This window comes from Neovison vison, chromosome 1 (assembly GCF_020171115.1).
Source record: "Neovison vison isolate M4711 chromosome 1, ASM_NN_V1, whole genome shotgun sequence".
Taxonomy (NCBI): Eukaryota; Metazoa; Chordata; class Mammalia; order Carnivora; family Mustelidae; genus Neogale; species Neogale vison.
Genome location: NC_058091.1, coordinates 167005779 through 167025283, shown reverse-complemented (window position 1 = coordinate 167025283; position 19505 = coordinate 167005779). Strand labels below are relative to the sequence as shown.

The 19505-nt window shown below is 45.6% G+C and overlaps 1 protein-coding gene across 4 annotated transcripts in view; it reads right to left on the bottom strand.

The window, feature by feature from the left end:
• The window catches only part of LOC122915734 (MRN complex interacting protein), a 32812-nt gene that overhangs the window by 5579 nt on the left and 7728 nt on the right, over positions 1–19505 (bottom strand). The window contains exons 3-7 of one of the 4 annotated variants that reach the window (XM_044262476.1): positions 15646–15734; positions 12084–12159; positions 10794–10948; positions 10092–10179; positions 776–1399 (exon numbers count right to left, since the gene is read on the bottom strand). In XM_044262476.1, coding sequence (XP_044118411.1) covers positions 914–1399; positions 10092–10179; positions 10794–10948; positions 12084–12159; positions 15646–15734 — 894 coding nt within the window. In that variant the 3' untranslated portion in view covers positions 776–913. Of the gene's footprint in view, positions 1–775; positions 1400–8851; positions 8885–10091; positions 10180–10793; positions 10949–12083; positions 13350–15645; positions 15735–19505 lie in introns of those variants that run through there. The other 3 variants (XM_044262480.1, XM_044262498.1, XM_044262489.1) reach the window with 3 other exon arrangements.

Sequence of the window (19505 nt, the reverse complement as noted above, 5' to 3'; positions counted from 1 at the left end):
GCCCATGTGTGTGGCTGCCGATGTCAGAGAAGCGTCTGCCGGCTCCTGTGGGTGGACAAAGAGTCCTTGCTGGGAGGATGCCGAGGCCCGATGGCCTTCTACTGCTCTCCCCCCACCAGGATCACACCAGCAGTCCAGGATGTCTTGCCTAATGGTCTTACACTTTTTCTTTTTTAATGACGGTAATAGTAAGCTGACCTGTAGTTGATTTTCACTGGTAACCTGATCGGCTCCAAGTTCAGAGCCAGGACAGCAGACATTGCGTCAGGTGGGGCAGGAGTGAGGATGGGGAGGACAGGGCAGACAGGGCAGTCCAAGCTTGGGCTTCTTCAATCTACAACTGAGGAGGGGTTGAGAGAGGGAGGCTGGTGCTCACAGAATACCGCCTGTTCCATAACCACTCTAATTCTCTCACTTTTGAATGTGTCTGTTGCTTTCACAGTAAGAAAACCCGTTTGTAACCATTCTGTTGCTGTGTTGCAAACAATCTGTAATTAAATGGTATAAGCACTTTAATCAAAGATGTTGCAACCAGAGACAACTTGATAGTTTGTTCTTGTTGACGGTCTGTATAAATCATCTCTGGTCCTTTTTTTTTTTTAAAGATTTTGAGAAAGTGAGAGGGAGGGAGGGATGGAGGCATGACCAAGGGGAGGGGCAGAAGGAGAAGCAGACTCTCCCTTCCCTGCCCCCCTCAACCCCCAGGCAGGGAGCCAGATGCAGGACTTGACCCCAGGACCATCATGACCTGAGCTGAAGGCACAGACTTTACCAACTGAGCCTCCCAGGTACTGCCGCCCCCCCATCCTATTTAGAAGCTAAATTTTTTTTTTTTTTGGACAGTGGGCACGAGGTCCAGGGGATAAGGGCTCATGTAACATGTGTCCGGGTGGGTAACCTTGTTTAAGTTACTTCACAGATCATCCTCAAAGTCCTCACCAGTTTTAAAAAGGTCACATAGTCGCACAAGTGGGGGCTCCTGTACCCCTGTGACCAAGGGACTGCCCTTTGCCAGAGGACCAGTGTCCTGTGGTTGTCTGGAGGGCTTTACACAGGGCCTCTGAGACCCCGACATGAAAGTATGTGCAGGCCAGGGAAGTTTGGGTGTACCGAGTGGCCTGCTGGGGTGTCCTTCCCTTGGGGTCTGGACCCATAGGTTCCCCTGCTCAGCCAGTGCTGCCTCAGCATGCTTGGGGTCTCTCTGTAGGGCCAGTGAGGGCTCCATGTCTGCACGTGGGCCATTTCCAGGTGGCAGAAGGAATCGTTCCCACTTGGAAGATGTAACTCTGACCTGTGGGGCCAGATGTGGAGGACCCACCCGAGGAACAGAAAGCTCCCCAGTTCCCCAGTCCTTGTGACTGCCACCTTCTTTAACCTTCCCGGCCAGGCCAGCTTCGTCCTGCAATGGAAATGACAGGAGAGAACCATGTCCACTATTCCAAACAAGTGCCAGTGGCCTGGCAAGACCAGGGGAGGGGAGGGAAAGATCCCCACGCCTGCACTGCTGCTTTATCCTCTCCGCCTCGGGGCTCCCACACGTCTCACTCTCTGTTCTACCTATTTTCCCTGCTTGGGCCGGCAGGCTGGGGACCTGCTCTCATCTGGTGGATTAGCAAAGCAGGGCAAACGAATGCCCTCACCACCTCCTCCAGATTTCACGACCGGGCTTTCCTCAAGAGAATATTCCAACGGAAGCCTTAGAATCAGGTGCCTGAGACCATCTAGAAAGGGCCGAAGAGCTTCTGTCCTGTCTGCTCAGTGCCAGGCAGATGGGAAAGTCTCCGGAACCATGGGGAGGGTTTGGAGCTGTGGAAGTGGCTGCAGAGGACCCCAGGAGGAAGCAACCGCAGCACCGGGTCCTGACTGCCTATGGAGGAAGGCTCACAATGACAGGCAAGACTCTGCATCACAACCCCAGGGCGGTGTGGAAGAGGCTCGTGGTGCTGTTCCAGACGGGAGTGCCCCTGACCTGCCAGGACTCTGCTCAACTCTGGCGCAGCCTGAGTTTCTCTCCTTCAAAACAAACTGTGCCCGTGTGAGCCTTCCCTGTGAGAACGCAGTTGAATGTTAACCTTGGGCCTGGCCCATCAGTAACTGCCATTATTCTATTACTCAGAGCTTCAGGGCCACACAGCTAGAGGCAACATCAAAGTCTGACCTTTGCACTACCAGTTGAAGCTGGACAGGCTGGCCTTGGCCTTTTTGGGGGATGGCAGAGGCCAATGCCCAGCAGAGAGCCTTGGCCTCTGTGCATTCTGTGGCCTTAAATGTGCAGTGGGGTCTGGCCTGCCAGGAGGGAAGCCTCTAGAATGAGCAGCGGTGTGGGGATGGGGTGGGGTGGAGTGTGGGGTGCAGGACAGGAGGACCCTGAGCTTGCCTCCTACCACAGACACACCGAGGCAACAACTGCACATATTGCAACTAACTGAAGATGCTGTGAAGGCAGCAGGACTGACTGTCCACGGCTGGCTGTAGCAAGGTCACATCACAAACGGTAGGAGGGGTGGACGTGTGGTCAGGAACCAAACCCCTGGAGTGACTGGCCACAGACGAGAAGAGCCTCACAAGCTCTGAGAACATGGGGTCAGACCCCAAGCTGGGCATCCCCGGCCTTGGGGACCTGCACTGGGCAAACCAGTCCCTGCATCACATCTGGCTTTGAAAATCTGGGGCCTAACACCCAGAGCTGGAGGGTGACAGGACACTAAGTCCCTGCCCTTAAAAAGCCAACATGCTGGGGCGCCTGGGTGGCTCAGTGGGTTAAGCCTCTGCCTTCAGCTCAGGTCATGATCTCAGGGTCCTGGGATCGAGTCCTGCATCAGGCTCTCTGCTCGGCGGGGAGCCTGCTTCCCTTCCTCTCTCTCTGCTGCCTCTCTGCCTATTTGTGTTCTGTCAAATGAATAAAATCTTAAAAAAACAAAAACAACCCAACATGCTGAAGAGCCCAGCCCAGCACCACACGGAAATAGCAGTCAGCAAAAGCACCTGGTATGCATGTGAAGGTTTAATGACTAATTTTAGGATGTGTGTTGGCAGGCTAGGGAGCTACAGGTTTCCTCTGGAATAACAGTACTGGGGGCGGTTATTTCACTTGCCCTCCCCTGGCCTGGATGAGTGGGTGCTTGCGGGAGCCAGCTCCATCCCCATGCCAGCTCCAGGCGGGCGCTCTGCTCCAGCACCCCTTCGGTCTTGTTCCACCCAACCTCCCTGCCTGCAGAGTGGCTCCTGCGCTGGGGGTGGGGGCAGGGACCAGTGTGCCAGCCTGCCCTCCTGGCTAGCTATGAAGGGGGCAAGCCCGGTGCTCTACTGCCCCCACCGCTATTGTGGGGCTGACTCAGGCCCTGCTCCTGAGAACCCCTGGTGGCTGCAGCTGGGCCTCTAAGGGGCCGGGAACAGACTGTGCCCGTGTAGCTGCAGCAGGGAAGCAGGGTACTGCGGCCAGCCCCACCTGCAAGCATGCCCATAGCGGCCACAGTTAAGACACAACAGGGGCACACCGCTCACAGGGGACACCCCTAGCACCATGACATGGTTCTGCTGACCGTGCGGGACTGTGCTACAGAGCAGCACAGGAACGCTTCTCCATGAAGCCACTATTTGCAAGAGCAGGAGAGAGCTGACCTACCTAATCTATAGAAACAAATAGAATCAGACAAAATGAGGAGACAGAGGACCATGTCCCAAATGAAAGAATGGGACAAAATCACAGAAAAAGAGCTAAACAAAATGGAAATAAGCAGTATGCTGGATAAACAGTTCAAAACAATGGTAAGAAATGGTTGCTGAACTTGAAAGGTAAGTGGGCAAACTGAGACTGTCAACAAAGAGATAAGAATGATAAAAAATACACCAGAAGGAACTGGTGGCAGATTAGAGGATGCGGAAGACTGATTCAGACAGGATCGTGGAAAGCACCATGCTGAACAGCAAAAATAATGAAAAAATGAGACCAGGTGAGAGGACCTCTAAGATATCAGCAAACTTCACAGCATTCACATTCCAGGGGTCTCAAAAGAAGAAGAAAGACCCAGCAGAAAATTTATCTGAAGAAACAATAGCTAAAATCCTCCTTAATCTGGGGAAGGAAACCGGTATCAGGACTAGGAAGTACAGAAAGCCCCGAACAGGATTCCCACACAGGACATAATGAAGATGGCAAAATCAAAGAGAAGATTTTTTTCCTTTTTTTAAAGATTCTATTTATTTGACAGACAGAGATCACAAGTAGGCAGAGAGGCAGGCAGAGAGAGAGAGAGAGGGAAGCAGGCCCCCTGCTGAGCAGAGAGCCCGATGCGGGGCTCGATCCCAGGACCCTGAGATCATGACCTGAGCTGAAGGCAGAGGCTTAACCTGCTGAGCCACCCAGGTGCCCCTCAAAGAGAAGATCTTAAAAGCAATCAGAGCAAAGCAAACATACATACAAGGGAAATGCCATAAGACTATATGCTGATTTTCAGCAGAAACTCTGCAGGCCAGAAAAGAGTGGCATGACACACTCAAAGTGCTGAAAGGAAAACCCCACAGTCAGGAATATTCTACCTGGTAAGGCCGTCATTCAGAATTTTAAACATGCTAAACAGTTCCCCAGACAAAATTCAAAGGATCACCACTAAATCAACCTTTACAAGAAATATTAAAGGAACTTTAACAAGAAAGAAAAGCCCATAAGTGGAAGAAAATTATGAAGGGAAAAAATCTGACAGGGGAAAGCAAACATCTAGGAAAGGTAGTGGGTTAATCACTTATAAAGCCCCTATGGAGATTAAAATGCAAAAGTAGCAAAATCAATGATCTCTACAGATAGTAGTCAAGGCACACACACAAGAAAGATAGAAAATATATACATAAAGTGTGGAGGGGGAAGTAACAATTTATGGCTCTTTGAATGTGTTTGAACTTACGCAGCCATTAACTTAATACAGACTGTGATAGGTACAACTCTTGTTCTGTATGAACCCAAAGGTAATCACAAATCAAAAATCTAGGATAGTTAAAAAAAACTACAAAAAACTGGGGCGCCTGGGTGACTCAGGTTAAGTGCCCAGCTCTTGATTCCGGCTCAGGTGGTGAGGGCAGGGTTTCGGGACTGAGCCCTGTGTTGGGCTCCACCGCCCTCAGCAGGGAGTCGGCTCGAGATTCTCTCTCCCTCTGCCCCCAACCCCCGACACTCTCTCTGTAAAATAAATAAAAATCCTAAAAAGAAGAAAAAAAAAGCTATGACAGATGCACAAAGAATAGAAAGGAACCTAAGCACAACACTAAGGAAAGGAACAGAGAAGAACCATGAAAACAACCAGGAATAACAAAATGGCAGTAAACACACACTATCAATGATTATCTTAAATGGTCTCAGAGCTCCAGTCAAAAGGTATGGGGTGACTGAATGGATAAAAAGGCAAGACCCATCTATGTGCTGCCTACAAGAGTCACTTCAGACCTAAAGACAGACTGAAAGCGAAGGGACAGGAAAAGATACACCATGCAAATGGAAGTGAAAAGAAAGCTGCAGTAGCAATACCTCATCAGAAAAAGTAGACTTAAGGACTGTACGGGCATTACAGTGATAAAGGGATCAGCCCAACAAAAGGAGGTAACAGCTGTAAGTATCCATGCTCCCCAAATCCGAGGAACACCTAAACCTGTAAGTATTAACAGACGAAGGGGAGAAGTTGACTGTAATAGAATAATTGTAGGGGACTTTAATGTCTCTATTACATCGAAGGACAGATCATGCACATGGAAAATCAATAAGGAAATGGTGGCTTTGAAAGACACAGATGTACTTAGCAGATACATACAGAACATTGCATCTAAGAAAAGCAGAATACATATTCTTTTCAAGTATACAAGGAACTATCTCCAAGAGAGGTCACATGTTAGGCTACGAGACAAGTCTCAATAAATTTAAGAAGACTGACATCACATCAAACCTCTTTTCCAACCACACTCTATAAAATAAAATCAATGACCAGAAAAGAACTGGAAAAAACACAAACATATGGAGGCTAACAACATGTTACTGAACAACCAGTGGCTCAACCATGAAATTAAAGAGGAAAAAAAAAATACACGGAGAGAAAAGAAAATGAAACACAATGGTCCAAAATCTTTAGGATGCAGGAAAATCAGTTTTAAGATGGAAGTTTATAGCAATACAGGCCTCCCTCAAAAATAATAAAAATATCAGGAGATGCCTGGGTGGCCAGTCAGCTAAGCATCTGCCTTTAGCTCAGGTCATGATCCCAGGGTCCTGGGATGGAGCCTTGCATCATGCTCTCTGCTCAGTGAGGAGCCTGCTTCTCCCTCTCCATCTGCCCCTGTTCCATGGTCTCCCTCAAATACATAATACAATCTTTTAAAAAAGGAGAATGATAAACATCTCAAATAATCTAATCTTACACCTAAAGGAACTAGAAAGTAAAAGGACAAAGCCCAAAGTTAGTAGAAGGAAGGACTCAAAAACAGAGCAGCAATAAAGGAAAAAGAGACTAAGAAAACAACAGGAAAGACAAGTGAAACCAAGAGCTGGTTCTCTGAAAATAAAAGTGGTACACCTTTAGCTAGACTCATCAAGTAAACTCAAATACGTAAGATCAGAAATGAAAGAGATGAGGTAGCAACCATCATCACAGAAACACAGGACTCTGAGACTACCATTAAAAAATTATATGACAATAAGTTGGACAGCCTAGAAGCATTACATAAATTCCTAGAAACAAATCTTTCAAAAATGAATCAGGAAGAAATAGAAAATTTGAACAGACCAATTAGTAGTGATGAAATAGAATTTGTAACAAAAAAAATTCCCAACAAACCAAAGTCCAGGATCAGAAGGCTTCACAGGTGAACTCTAGCAAAATTTAAAGACTTAATACTTATTTTCTTTACACTACTCCAAAAAATAGAAGAGGAAAGAAAATTTCTAAATTCATTTTATGAGCCTTCTACCAGCATCACCCTGATACCAAAACCAGAAAAGGCACTATGTAAAAAGAAAATTATGGACCAAAATCCCTGATGAACATAGATGCAAAAATCGTCAACAAGATCTCAGTAACCCAAATTCAGCAACATGTTAGAAGGATCATTCAGCACAATCAAGCAGAATTGATTCCAGTTATACCAGTGTCGTTCAATATTTGCAAATCAATGGGACATGTCACATCAACAAGACTAACGATAAAAACCATAGAGTCAACCCAACAGATGCATAAAAAGCATCTGTCCAAATACAGCATCTACTCAGGATAAAAAACAAAACAAAACAAAACAAAACAAAAAAACAAAAAACACACAAAAACAAAAACAACTCTCAACAAATGGGTTTAGAGGAAACATACTTCAACATAATAACAGCCACAGAAGTCAAATCCATAGTTAACACCATACCAAATGGCACAAAAGTGAAAGCGTTTCCTCTAAGAACTCAGGAACAAGACAAGGATGTCCACTCTCACTACTTCTATCCAACACAGTACTAGAAGTCTTATCACAGCAGTCAGACAAGGAAAAGAAATAAAAGGCATCTGAATTGGTAAGGAAGAAGTAAATTCCCTATTTACAGGTGACATGATACTTTATACAGAGAACCCTAAGGATTCCACCTAAAAACTTCTAGAACTGATAAATGAATTCAGTGAAGTTACAAAATGAATATACAGAAATCTGTTGTGTTTCTACATACTAATAACGAAATAGCAAAAAAAAACAAAAAAAAAAAAAAACAAAAATAAAAAACAAAAAGGGAGGCCTGGCTCACTTGCTTAAGCGTCTGCCTTCGGCTCAGGTCATGATCCCAGGATCCTGGGATCAATTCCTGCACTGGGCAGGGAGCCTGCTTTTCCCTCTCCCCACCCACCTCGTGTTCTCTCTTAAATAAATAAATAAAATTTTTAAAAAAGAGTAAAATACTTAGGAATAAATTTAACCAAGGAGGTGAAAGGTCTATACTCTGAAAACTAAGATGGTGATGAAAGAAACTGAAGATGACACAAACAAATGGAAAGATAAACCATGCTCATGGATGGGAAGGGCCAATATAGTTAAAATGTCCATACTACCCTAAGCATTCTATGAAATTCAGTGCAATCCACAAGAAAATACCAATACTATTTTTCACAGAACTAGAACAGATAATCCTTAAATTTGTATGGAATCCAAAAGAACTTGAATAGCAAAAACGAACTTGAGAAAGAAAAAAACCTATCCCGGATTTCAAGATATAGTACAAAGGTATCGTAATCAAAACAGTATGGTACTGGCATAAAAAACTGACACATAGATCAATGGAACATAATAGAAAGTTCAGAATTAAACCCACAATTATATGGCCAGATAATAAAGGACGAAAGAGGCAAGAATATACAATGGGCCAAAGAGAGTCTCTTCAATGAAAGGTGGTGAGAAAACGGGACTGCTTTCTTACATGATATGAGAAAATAAATTCAAAATGGATTAAAGACCTAAATGTGAGAAATGAAACCATGAAACTCCTAAAAGAAAACATAGCCAGTAAGCTGCTGGACATTAGCCTTAGCAACATATTTATGGTTATGTCTTCTCAGACAAGGCAAACAAAAGCAAAAACAAAATACTGGGAGTACATAAAAATAAAAAGCTTTTGCATAGTGAAGTGAAGCATAATGAAGCCATTAACAAAATGAATGGAAGAAGATATTTACAATGTACCTGAAAACATCCTTAATATATAAAGAACATATAAACACCAAAGCCCCAAATAATCCAATTAAATAAAAAATGGGCAGACGACCTGAACAGACATTTTCCCAAAGAGATACAGATAGGTAACAGACACATGAAAAGATGTTCAACATCACTCACCATCAGGGAACTGCAAATCAAAACCACGAGATTATCCTCACACCTGTCAGAATGGGTAGTACCAAAAAGACAAGAAATAACAAGTATTGGGGAAGATGTGGAGAAAGGGAACTCTTGTGCAGTGTTGGTGGAAATGTACATTGGTGCAGCCATTGTGGAAAACTGTATGGAATTTCTTCCAAAAATTAAAAATAGAAAATCATATAATCCAGTAATTTCATTACCCATGAGAGCAATGATACTAGTTTGAAAAGATCTATGCACCCCTATGTTTGCTGCAACATTATTTACAACAGCCAAGATAGGGACGCAGCACAAGTGTCCACTGATGGGTGAATGGAAAAAGAAGATGTGGTGTGTACCTACATAATGGAATATTACTCAGGCATAAAGAAGAACTCCTAAGTACAGAGAACCAGTGGTGGCCCAAGGGGAAGGGGACGAAGGGATGGGCAAAACAAGGAAGGGTATTGAGTGGTACAAACTTCTGGTAAAAAATAAGGGAGGAGATGAAAAATATAGCATAGGGCATAGAGTCAGTAATATTGTAACAACGTGTGCTGACGGACGATGATTGGCCTGGTGAGCACGGACTCAAGTACTAAACTGCCAGATCACTGTGTTGTGCCCCTGGAAGTAATATACCATCATCTGTCAACCATACTTCAAAAAATGAAAATAAAAACAAGACGGGGTGGGGCGCCTGGGTGCCTCAGTGGGTTAAAGCCTCTGCCCTCAGCTCAGGTCATGATCTGAGGGTCCTGGGATCGAGCCCTGAACTGGGCTTTCTGCTCAGCAGGGAGCCTGCTTTCTCCTCTCTCTCTGCCTACTTGCGATCTCTGTTAAATTAAAAAACAAACAAAAAAAAGAGCAGGTCCTAGTTGAGGACAGCGCCTTGATGCGCAAGGACCACCTGGGTGGATGACAATGAGGCTGAGAACAGCTCTTCAGAAGTCCGGGGCAGGTCCCATGCTGGACAGTCAGACAAAGACCCGCCCCGGCACGTCAAGGGAAGAGAATGGTCCTGACTCAGAAAAGCCCTACTGCTCAAACTTGGTTGATTCCAAGGCAACAAGCTGTCCTTGTGCCCAGGAGCTCACATCACTGAGACTGGGCATGGCAGGGAGATGGTCAGGCCAGAGAACGAGGATGGCTTAAGTCAGAGCAGACAACACTCAGGTAGTTAGCAATTCTATGTGTGTTTCATGGTTACTGGGACCAGAAGAGAAACACTGTACTCAATCACTGACCTTCTGGGGCTCCAAGGTAACCTCAGAATCATCCAGGCTCTGGACATCAGGGCTGGGTGGAGGCTGGACTGTGCTCTGGCTCCATTTCCTGGTGGAGAGAAAGCACTGTCAAGAATCCAGTCCTGTCACCATACTTGGGGTCATCCCAGCACAAGTAGGGGCCTGTCCTCCCATACAGCTTCCCACCCAGGTGGCTGCTCAACTTCTGATCGGCTGTCAAGAGCAGGCTGCCCGATGACACCCAAGGAAGCCCACTTCTCTGCCCTAGAGCTTGTAGTTGCTAGGAAGTTCTTACTTTGAACTGGAATCTAACTCCCAATATCACTTGTCCTGCAGGGGCAACCCTGGCTCTAGACCAGGTACTGTCTCCGAAGACTCATGGAAACTAGAGGAGCACAAAAGGTCAGGTCTTCCCCGCTGTGGGCTACAAGCTCCCAGAACCACAATCCACCCTGGCCACAATGCACTTTGTGTGCAGTCACACGGATGTGAGCGCCATAAAAGGCGCCGGTACTGGCATCCTACCCGACCCTGACCACCACACGGCAGCACCTGGGACCCCGCAAGGCCAAGAAGGGCTTGGTGGTGACGGCACCTCCCTCCAGGCTGCTCCACGCTGCTGACCGCCAGAGGCCAACTCGTCACTCCCTGTGAGGCACCGTGGGGACAGGGCAGTGGCTGGATCAGTGATGAGCTCAGCACCTTTTTTTAGGCAGGCCTGTATTGAAGGAAGGCTCTGGCTTCTCTGTCCTGGACGAGGGTGGGCTCTCGAAACACATGCCTCCTTCCACCCCCAGCCCTTTTGAGTCTTTTTCCAGATACTTCAGCCAGCGGTTCTCTGAGGACTGGGGTTTTTCCTGCAGGATTGGGAAGCAAGTTTATTCTCAGGACCCATATCCACTCTGGCACCAGGAAAGGCATTTGTGTGTGTGTGTGGGGGGAGTGATAATGGAGAGATGGACGTCCTATGGCACACTGGGAGCTGTGCACTGGCACAGAGCGTGGGAAAGCTGCTGGACACGACTCATCAAGGAACTTTCCAAATGTCCACGCTCCCCAATCTAGTGGTTTCAAAGGAAGACAAAAGCACAAAAAGGCTCATCCAAGTGACACAAATCAGACTGAAAACTTACCACAGCGAAAATCTGGAAATAATCTACATGCTCATTCATCATGGGGTAAATATCAGTACCTCCACTATATTCTGTAGATATCGGGCATCACTGCAGACTCTACAGCAAGGGAACGACACGTAGGAAAACTCCGGGACGCAAACTAGGATTTTTCATAATCGTGATGATATGAGATGGAGTCCCTCAGCAGACAAAACCAGAAACAGAACACCAACTATATGAGGGTTGTTGTGTTAAAGTGGTGTATGAGCAACACTCCCGTTTATAATAAAAATATGGAAAGCCAGCAGAGGGAGGGCATTGCCAACCGATTCTGTGAGCAGAGGCAGGCTTTGTCCTCTGGTGGGCGGGGAGCCTCCGACAACTGTTCCCATGCCCCTGGCCCTGGCAGGAAGTGTTCCGTGTACCCACGGCACCCTGGGTGTACCCATGGTGTCACCTCAGTCACTCAAGCTCTGACACACACCACCCACCCACCATGGCCTGAGCACCTACTTTACTGGGCACTGGGGCAGAAAACTGGATGGGAGCCCCATAGGGAGGCTCTGTCTGGAGAAAGGGAACATGAAAGCCAGGGACTCTGCAACAGCATCTTTCCCCTAGCTGAGGTGTGCCCAGAGCACATGGGGCCAAGGGAAGAAACACGAGCAGGTGAAGTTCAGGCAAAGTTCAGAGAGCTCCCAGCCAAAGACAATGCCCTTTTCAGAGTCCTGTAATTACCACTACACAGGGCTGTCTCCAGCCTTACCAAAGGGATGGGTTTACTTTGTGTTCCCTGCAGCTTTAAGCCAGTGTGTGTTACAGACAGCATTTGTTGCACAAAAGACCAACAAGAGAACCCCCTCTGGGACATACTTACCTGCACACTCTCACGCTCAGCCTGCCTGGGCCCTGCATTTTCCTCTTCATCAACATTTCCAGGTTCTTCCAGAGACCTCAGTGAAAAATTATACATGTGTCCTTAGTGAAATGACCCGGTAGACGAAGGGCAAGGAGATAGGGATGCCAGGATGTGCATACTTGACAATGGATATCAAGGACTGCTCTAGGGATCTTAGGATCTTATGTCTGTTGTTTTGATGTAATCTGGTGATACTCAAACAGTTTAGAAGGGCCTGCCAGGAGGGACCATTTGTTGTTCAGATTTAGGCTGGTCAAGCCGTCCATCAACAAAAAAGGTGACACGGGCAGAAAGGGTGAACTCGTCACCTAGACAGACCCATGTTTGCATCCTGGCTTTGCCAGCGACTGGCTGTCACTGTGACAGTGTGACTTTGGGTTCGTCAGGGTACTCCAGTTCCCTCTCCACAAACACAAGATGGCAGCATGGGTGACTGAAGATGAAAGAGATGACGTGTGCCGGTGCCTTGCTGGGGGTCTGGGATACAGAGTAATGTCAGCGGAAGCCTTATAGTAGAGTCCCTCCTGTCAGCAAAGGCGAGGAGGTGTCCGCTGCACAGTTCTAAAAGTATGTCTTCAGAGTTCTACCCTTACGAATGAGGACAGACATTGTGTGTGTGTCACAGTGACTTCTGCCAGCCTCCCAGGGGCAGCAGGGTCCTCTCGACACATAGAGAGTGGGGGGGGCCAGGGCCTCCATGGCCTCTGAGGGGCATGACTGGCCAGGAGAACACTTACTGTGCCAGCGCCGGAGGCTAGAGCAAAGCCACGCACCACCCCCCCTCAAGTTGGACCGGGTGGTTACATTGCACCATCAGACAGGGCCTCTCTCCGGTGAGCGGCTGAGTGTGGGCCTCTGGTCTTCAGTTTCTCCACTGGTACGCAGACATCCACGATCTTCACAGAGCGATTATAAAGAGGCAACGGGAGCATGCACGTGCAACACCTACCCAGCCACGGGGCTGATACTCTGGCGTTCACTTGAGCCGTGTCCTACCAGCTACCGGCCAGACCTCTGCTCACCTTTCTGATTCAGGGACTCAACTCCAACAAAGGACAGTTCTCAGCTGAAGTCTGAAGATAACAGTCTGTCTTCTCGCTTTAAAGTTACCACCGAGAAGTTGGGCCTCTGCTGTTACTTTGTAGGCAATCTCTCTTCTCTCCAGCTACTTTTTAGCTCTTCCCTTTGTCTTCTGTGTTCTGTAATTTTATCATGTTCCTGTGTCTAAGGGCAGATTTTTTTTAACCTTGAAAATTAACTTAAGGTAGGACATACACTAAAATTTAAGTGTATAGTTAGATGAGTCTTGATGAATTATATCTTTGAAACTATTATCCAATTAAGATCGAAAAAAAAATTTTAATTGAGATATAATGGACAACATAGGGAAAATTTTCATCACCCCCAGAAATTCTCATATGTGTCTTTAGAGGCAATTCTCCTCTCCCCCAGAAAACCACTGATCCCTACAATATGTAGTCTTTTGTGTCTGGCTTTTCTCTCTTAGCAATGTTGCTGAGATTTGCCCTTGTTATTTTGAATACTATAGCATCCCACTGCAGGAACATACCTGTAATTTGTTTATCCATTTACCTTCTGATTTATCTCTACGTCTAGCCTTTCACCAATAGCACACTGTCTCAATTACTGTAGCATTATAGTAGATCTTGAAACCAGGCTGCACAAGTCCTCCAGCTCTGTCTTGGTAATTCTAGGTACTCTATTTCTTCTTTTTTAAAGATTTTATTTATTTATTTGATAGTGGGAGAGAGATCACAAGTAGGCAGGCAGAGAGAGAGGGAAGCAGGCTCCCCGCTAAGCAGAGAGCCCAACGTGGGGCTTGATCCCAGGACCCCGAGACCACAACCCGAGCTGAAGGCAGAGGCTTAACCCACTGAGCCACCCAGGTGCCCCAAGGTACTGTATTCAATTTTTGCAAAAAATAAAAAAAAAAAAAAGAAGCCCACTGGAATTTTGACTTGGATCAGGGTATTAAGATAAACTGAAATCTTCATGATATTGAGTTTTCCAATCCATGAACATGTTATATCTTTTTGTTAATTTAGCTCTTCTTTAATTTCTCTCAGCAATGTTTTGTAGTTTTTACTGAACAGATCTTGCATATATTTTGTTATATTTATCCCTACATATCTAATTTTTTGATGCTGTTCTAAATTGTATTTGATTTAAAAAATAATTTTCCGGGGTGCCTGGGTGGCTCAGTTGGTTAAGTCTTTGATTTTCACTGATTGTCTCTTCAGCTACATTTAATGCTAAAACTGTCCACTGAATTTTTAATTTCAATGCTTATACTTTTCATTTCTATAAACTCTTTTTGGTTGTTTGTCACCTACTTGGGCATTTTTATTTTTATTTATTTTTTTTAAAGATTTTATTTATTTATTTGACAGAGAAAGATCACAAGTAGACAGAGAGAGGAGGAGGAAGCAGGCTCCCCGCTGAGCAGAGAGCCCGATGCGGGACTCAATCCCAGGACCCTGAGATCCTGACCTGAGCCGAAGGCAGCTAATTAACCAACTGAGCCACCCAGGCGCCCTACTTGGGCATTTTTAAAAGTCCTTTGCTTCTTTTTTTTTGCACTCTATCCCCAATGTCGGGCTTGAATTCACGACCCTGAGATCAAGACTTGCATGCTCTACAGACTGAACCAGCCAGGTGGCCTGAAGTCCTTTGCTTTTTATATTATCAACCCTGTCTTTTATCTCATTAAATGTATCAAATATACATTCTGTAGTCTGAAGTCTCTGTGGGTCTCACTTTTCTGTTGTTTCTGTTCTCTTTTGCTCATGATGACATAACTCCTTGAGTGTTTAATGATTTTTTAACTCTGAGTATATGCTTCCTGGAACTTTATCTGCAGAAATTCTTTCAGGCCTGGGTTGAAGATGTATGCTCCAAAGGTGCTGCATTTACCTTTGCTTCCTTGGACGATTTAAAAATAAATTCTCAGCTTGAGGCTTTTCACACAGAGCATGTAAAAGGCTGAAAAGCCACGTGACCGCTTTCTTGTGTTTATAAATTCCTAGAGAGATAGTTCCCTTCCCTATGCCAAGGCCAATATGTTCCCCATTGCTGAGAGGGTGTATTTCTAATTCATTTGCTCATCCACTGAGGGTGTAGTTTTTTGGGAACTCGGCTTTAGGTGGCAGTCTCCTACTGACCCTCCCACATTGACCAGGCCATAGGCCTTGTCTTTGTCCCCCACACCCTTCCTAGCCATCTAAACGGGAGCTCCGGAGCAGCTCAGGCACTTACTCTCTGGACTTTGGCTTTTGCTTTATTTTTGACTTCTGATTTTTTGTTTACTTCCCTGCCATTTCATCAGGGTACTCAAAATACTACAGTTAGCATTTTTAGTTATTTTCAGTGGGAAGACCCTTCAGGGGAACTAATCATCACATGGAAATCTAAGGGATTTCTCCATCTTCTACTTCCACTAACCACTCAAGGGGAATGCAGACCAAGACAACATAACCATGCCCTTCTCAAACAACTATACCTGAATGCCATCTCTGAAATCTGTCCCTGCAGCAGATTTAATTTTTGGACATGGCGTCTACAGTCAGCACCGGAGCCCTCACCATAAGTCTGAAAAACAAAAAAAAATAGTAAGTTTAAGAAACGTGGATGGAACGCTGAGAAACAGATCCATTAGTGATGTACCTCAGGAAGTGGAAAGCTGTACTTTGCAAGGCCCAGAAGCAACATGCGGAAATCCTGATGACTGACCACTGTTTCTGGAGTGATTTATTTACAAACTAACTAAAGTTTGTAAATAATAATAAATAAAAATTTATTTATTTGTAGTTTATTTACAAACTAAACTCAGGAACTAATAGTTCTGGGCTATCTGGCTGCCTTTTTTTTTTTTTTTTTAAGATTTTATTTATTTATTTGAAGAGAGAGAGACAGCGCGAGCAAGAGAGCCTAAGAGGGGAGAAGGTCAGAGGGAGAAGCAGACTCCCCATGGAGCTGGGAACCCAATGCAGGTCTCGATCCCAGAACTCTGGGATCATGACTTGAGCTGAAGGCAGTCCCTAAGCAACTGAGCCACCCAGGCGCCCCTCTGGCTATCCTTCTAAAGCACTCAGAACTCTGCATATCAAAGACACACTCAGCCCCAAACCCCACACTAAATGGCTACTGAATGTAACAAGAAATTTGGAAGAGAAGTAACATGAGCCACAAGTAAACATACAATATGATACTTACTATTCACTGATAAAGGAACATAAATCAAAATACAATGAAGTACCTTTTTTTCCCCCCACCTAGCAATCATTTGTTTAACATTTATTGCAGACCTATTATGTGCCAGGCCCCTGGACCAGGTAAGGACAATACAATACAGGAGTGGACAAAAATCACTGTCATCGTGGAGTGTACATTCCAGTGCGAGGAGACAGACAATAAGCACATAACTCTGTGGCCATCAGATGATGAGAAGTACGACCCAGGAAAATAAGGCAACGAAAGGGGTAGAGTGGAGACAGAGTAGACAATTTTATATAGGGTTTTCAGAGAACAGATCACTAGGCTGACATCTGAGCGCACATCAGGAAAATATGAGGGCCAGAGTCATGTAGGCACCTGGGGGTAGGATTCAGCAGAAGCAATGAAAAGGACACAAGAGCAAGGGCCCTGTGCCTGGCACTTTGGGGGAACCATAAGGCAGCCACATGGCTAGAGCTGAGTGGGAAAATGGCAGGAGGTGAGGTTTTAGTGTAGTCCCTACCACAGGCCAAGCTGGCTTTGTGGGCACGAGACCTGTTTTGTTGTTGCCATCTTGAAAACATTTTTTTTAAATCTGAAATTCTTAAAAATCTTACCTTTGAACTTGTGTTGCATTAAATGAAGTCTCATGGGACAATGGGTCGCGTCGGTAAGCAGGGATACACACGCTATGCCCCCCCACCACGGTTCTCTGCTGCACCATTCGCACACAGCATGCTCAATGACCCCAGAGCACAGGATTCCAGGGGACTCACAACAAACATGTGGGAGTGTTCACGGAGAGTCTGAGCGTAGACGCTAAGTGTTTGCTGTCTACACCTGAGTAAGGGGGGCACCCACAGCCTGAGAAGCCAGGCTTTCCACAGAACAAGAACCTGCTTCAGATGCAGATAAAAGGCAAGGGTGTTCTAAACATACACAGATGACTAAGGAACCCTGTCATATCTTTTCTTATTCCGGTTACTTGCCTAGACAGATGATCACTGATGCTGAAAAGGAGGACACTGAAGGAAAAGGCAAGAAAGGGAGAGACCCTCGTTCCTTTCCCTCTCAGTCCTTCCTTAAATATCAGGGAGCTGATGAGGGGGAGTGTGGGCAGAATGTGTGCATATCATTAGGTAGAAAAAAGCTGAATTAATTTTGTGCAGCATTTCCACTGTTTTGGGAACAGTGAAATACATAGGCATGTATGAGATCCAAAACCCAAGGAGGACAATCTGGATGATCCTGCATATACAGTAAACACTCTTATGTTATTTGGCTCACGGCTAAATGCTCTTTGCATTTTAAACTGGTGTTGCGGGGCACCTGGGTGGCTCAGTGGGTTAAGCCTCTGCCTTTGGCTCAGGTCATGGTCCCAGGGTCCTGGGATTGAGTCCCACATTGGGCTCTCCGCTCAGTAGGGAGCCTGCTTCTCTCTATCTCTGCCTGCCTCTCTGCCTACTTGTGATCTCTGTCAAATAATTAAATAAGATCTTAAGAAAAAACCAAACCAGTGTTGCACAATACCAATGGTAAAATTCATGCTAATAATTTAAAATACTGGTTTTTCTTAACTTAGGAAGACATGCCACAGTAAATTAAAAACATTATGAGTCGTCAAGAGAGATCAGGAAAGAAAGGAAAAACTTACTATTTTAGTACCTTTCATGGCTTTTTTTTCTGCTTTTGAACAAGGGGACTTCCATTCTCATTTTGTACCAGGCACACTTGGCCCTGTCTGTAGGACCAGGGATTTTTTTTTTTTTTAAAGATTTTATTTTATTTATTTGAGAGAGAGAGACAGTGAGTGAGAGAATGAGCGAGGAGAAGGTCAGAGAGCGAAGCAGACTCCCCATGGAGCTGGGAGCCTGATGTGGGACTCGATCCCGGAACTCCAGGATCACGCCCTGAGCCGGAGGCAGTTGTTTAACCAACTGCGCCACCCAGGCGTCCCAAGGACCAGGGATTTTGCTCTAACCTGGAAGGCTGGGGAGAGTGGCTTGGCCCTGCACATGTTTTAGCAGGACCTGAGGCTGCAGTGCTGAGGGCAGGCTGTGCGCAGCAACAGGGCAGGCGGCAGGGGTGTCGCCGACAGTGGTGTTGCTCCACCACTGGAGTAGCAAGTGGTCAGTCTGGATGTATCCGCAAAGCAGAGCTGACAAAATCTGCTGATGGACTGGACAAAAAGTATTTTTTTTAAAAAAAAAAAAAAAGAGGAGTCAATGATACCCTCCAGGTTTTAAGCCCAAACAACTAACGCATACGTGAGGGGGAGGACTGTGGGAGAGCAGGCGGGTGGGGGCTGGTGAGGCCTTCTGTTTGGAAAGGGGTCTCTGGATGCCTATCTGAGAACCAGTAGAGTGCTTAATGGGAGGTTCAGAGTTGGGCGTGGGGTCCGAGACAGACATCCCAGAATTGTCAGATGACCTCCTCTCAGAGCGCGAAGGGAGTGAGGCCAATAAACTGAGAGCCAGAGCATTTCTCTAGAGAAGAATGTGTATTCTGTTGCTTTGGGATGAAATGTTCTGAATATATCTGTGATGTCCATCTCATCCAGTGTATCATTTAAGGCCTTTATTTCCCTGTTGATCTTTTGCTTGGATGATCTGTCCATTTCAGTGAGGGGAGTGTTAAAGTCCCCTACTATTATTGCATTATTGTTGATGTGTTTCTTTGATTTTGTTATTAATTGGTTTATATAGTTGGCTGCGCCCACGTTGGGGGCATAGAAATTTAAAATTGTTAGATCTTCTTGTTGGACAGACCCTTTGATTATGTTATAGTGTCCTTCCTCATCTCTTATTATAGTCTTTGGCTTAAAATCTAATTGATCTGATATAAGGATTGCCACTCTTGCTTTTTTCTGATGTCCATTAGCATGGTAAATTCTTTTCCACCCCCTCACTTTAAGTCTGGAGGTGTCTTCGGGTTTAAAATGAGTTTCTTGGAGGCAACATATAGATGGGTTTTGTTTTTTTATCCATTCTGATACCCTGTGTCTTTTGATTGGGGCATTTAGCCCATTAACATTCAGGGTAACTATTGAGAGATATGATTTTAGTGCCATTGTATTGCCTGTAAGGTGACTGTTACTGTATATTGTCTCTGTTCCTTTCTGATCTACCACTTGTAGGCTCTCTCTTT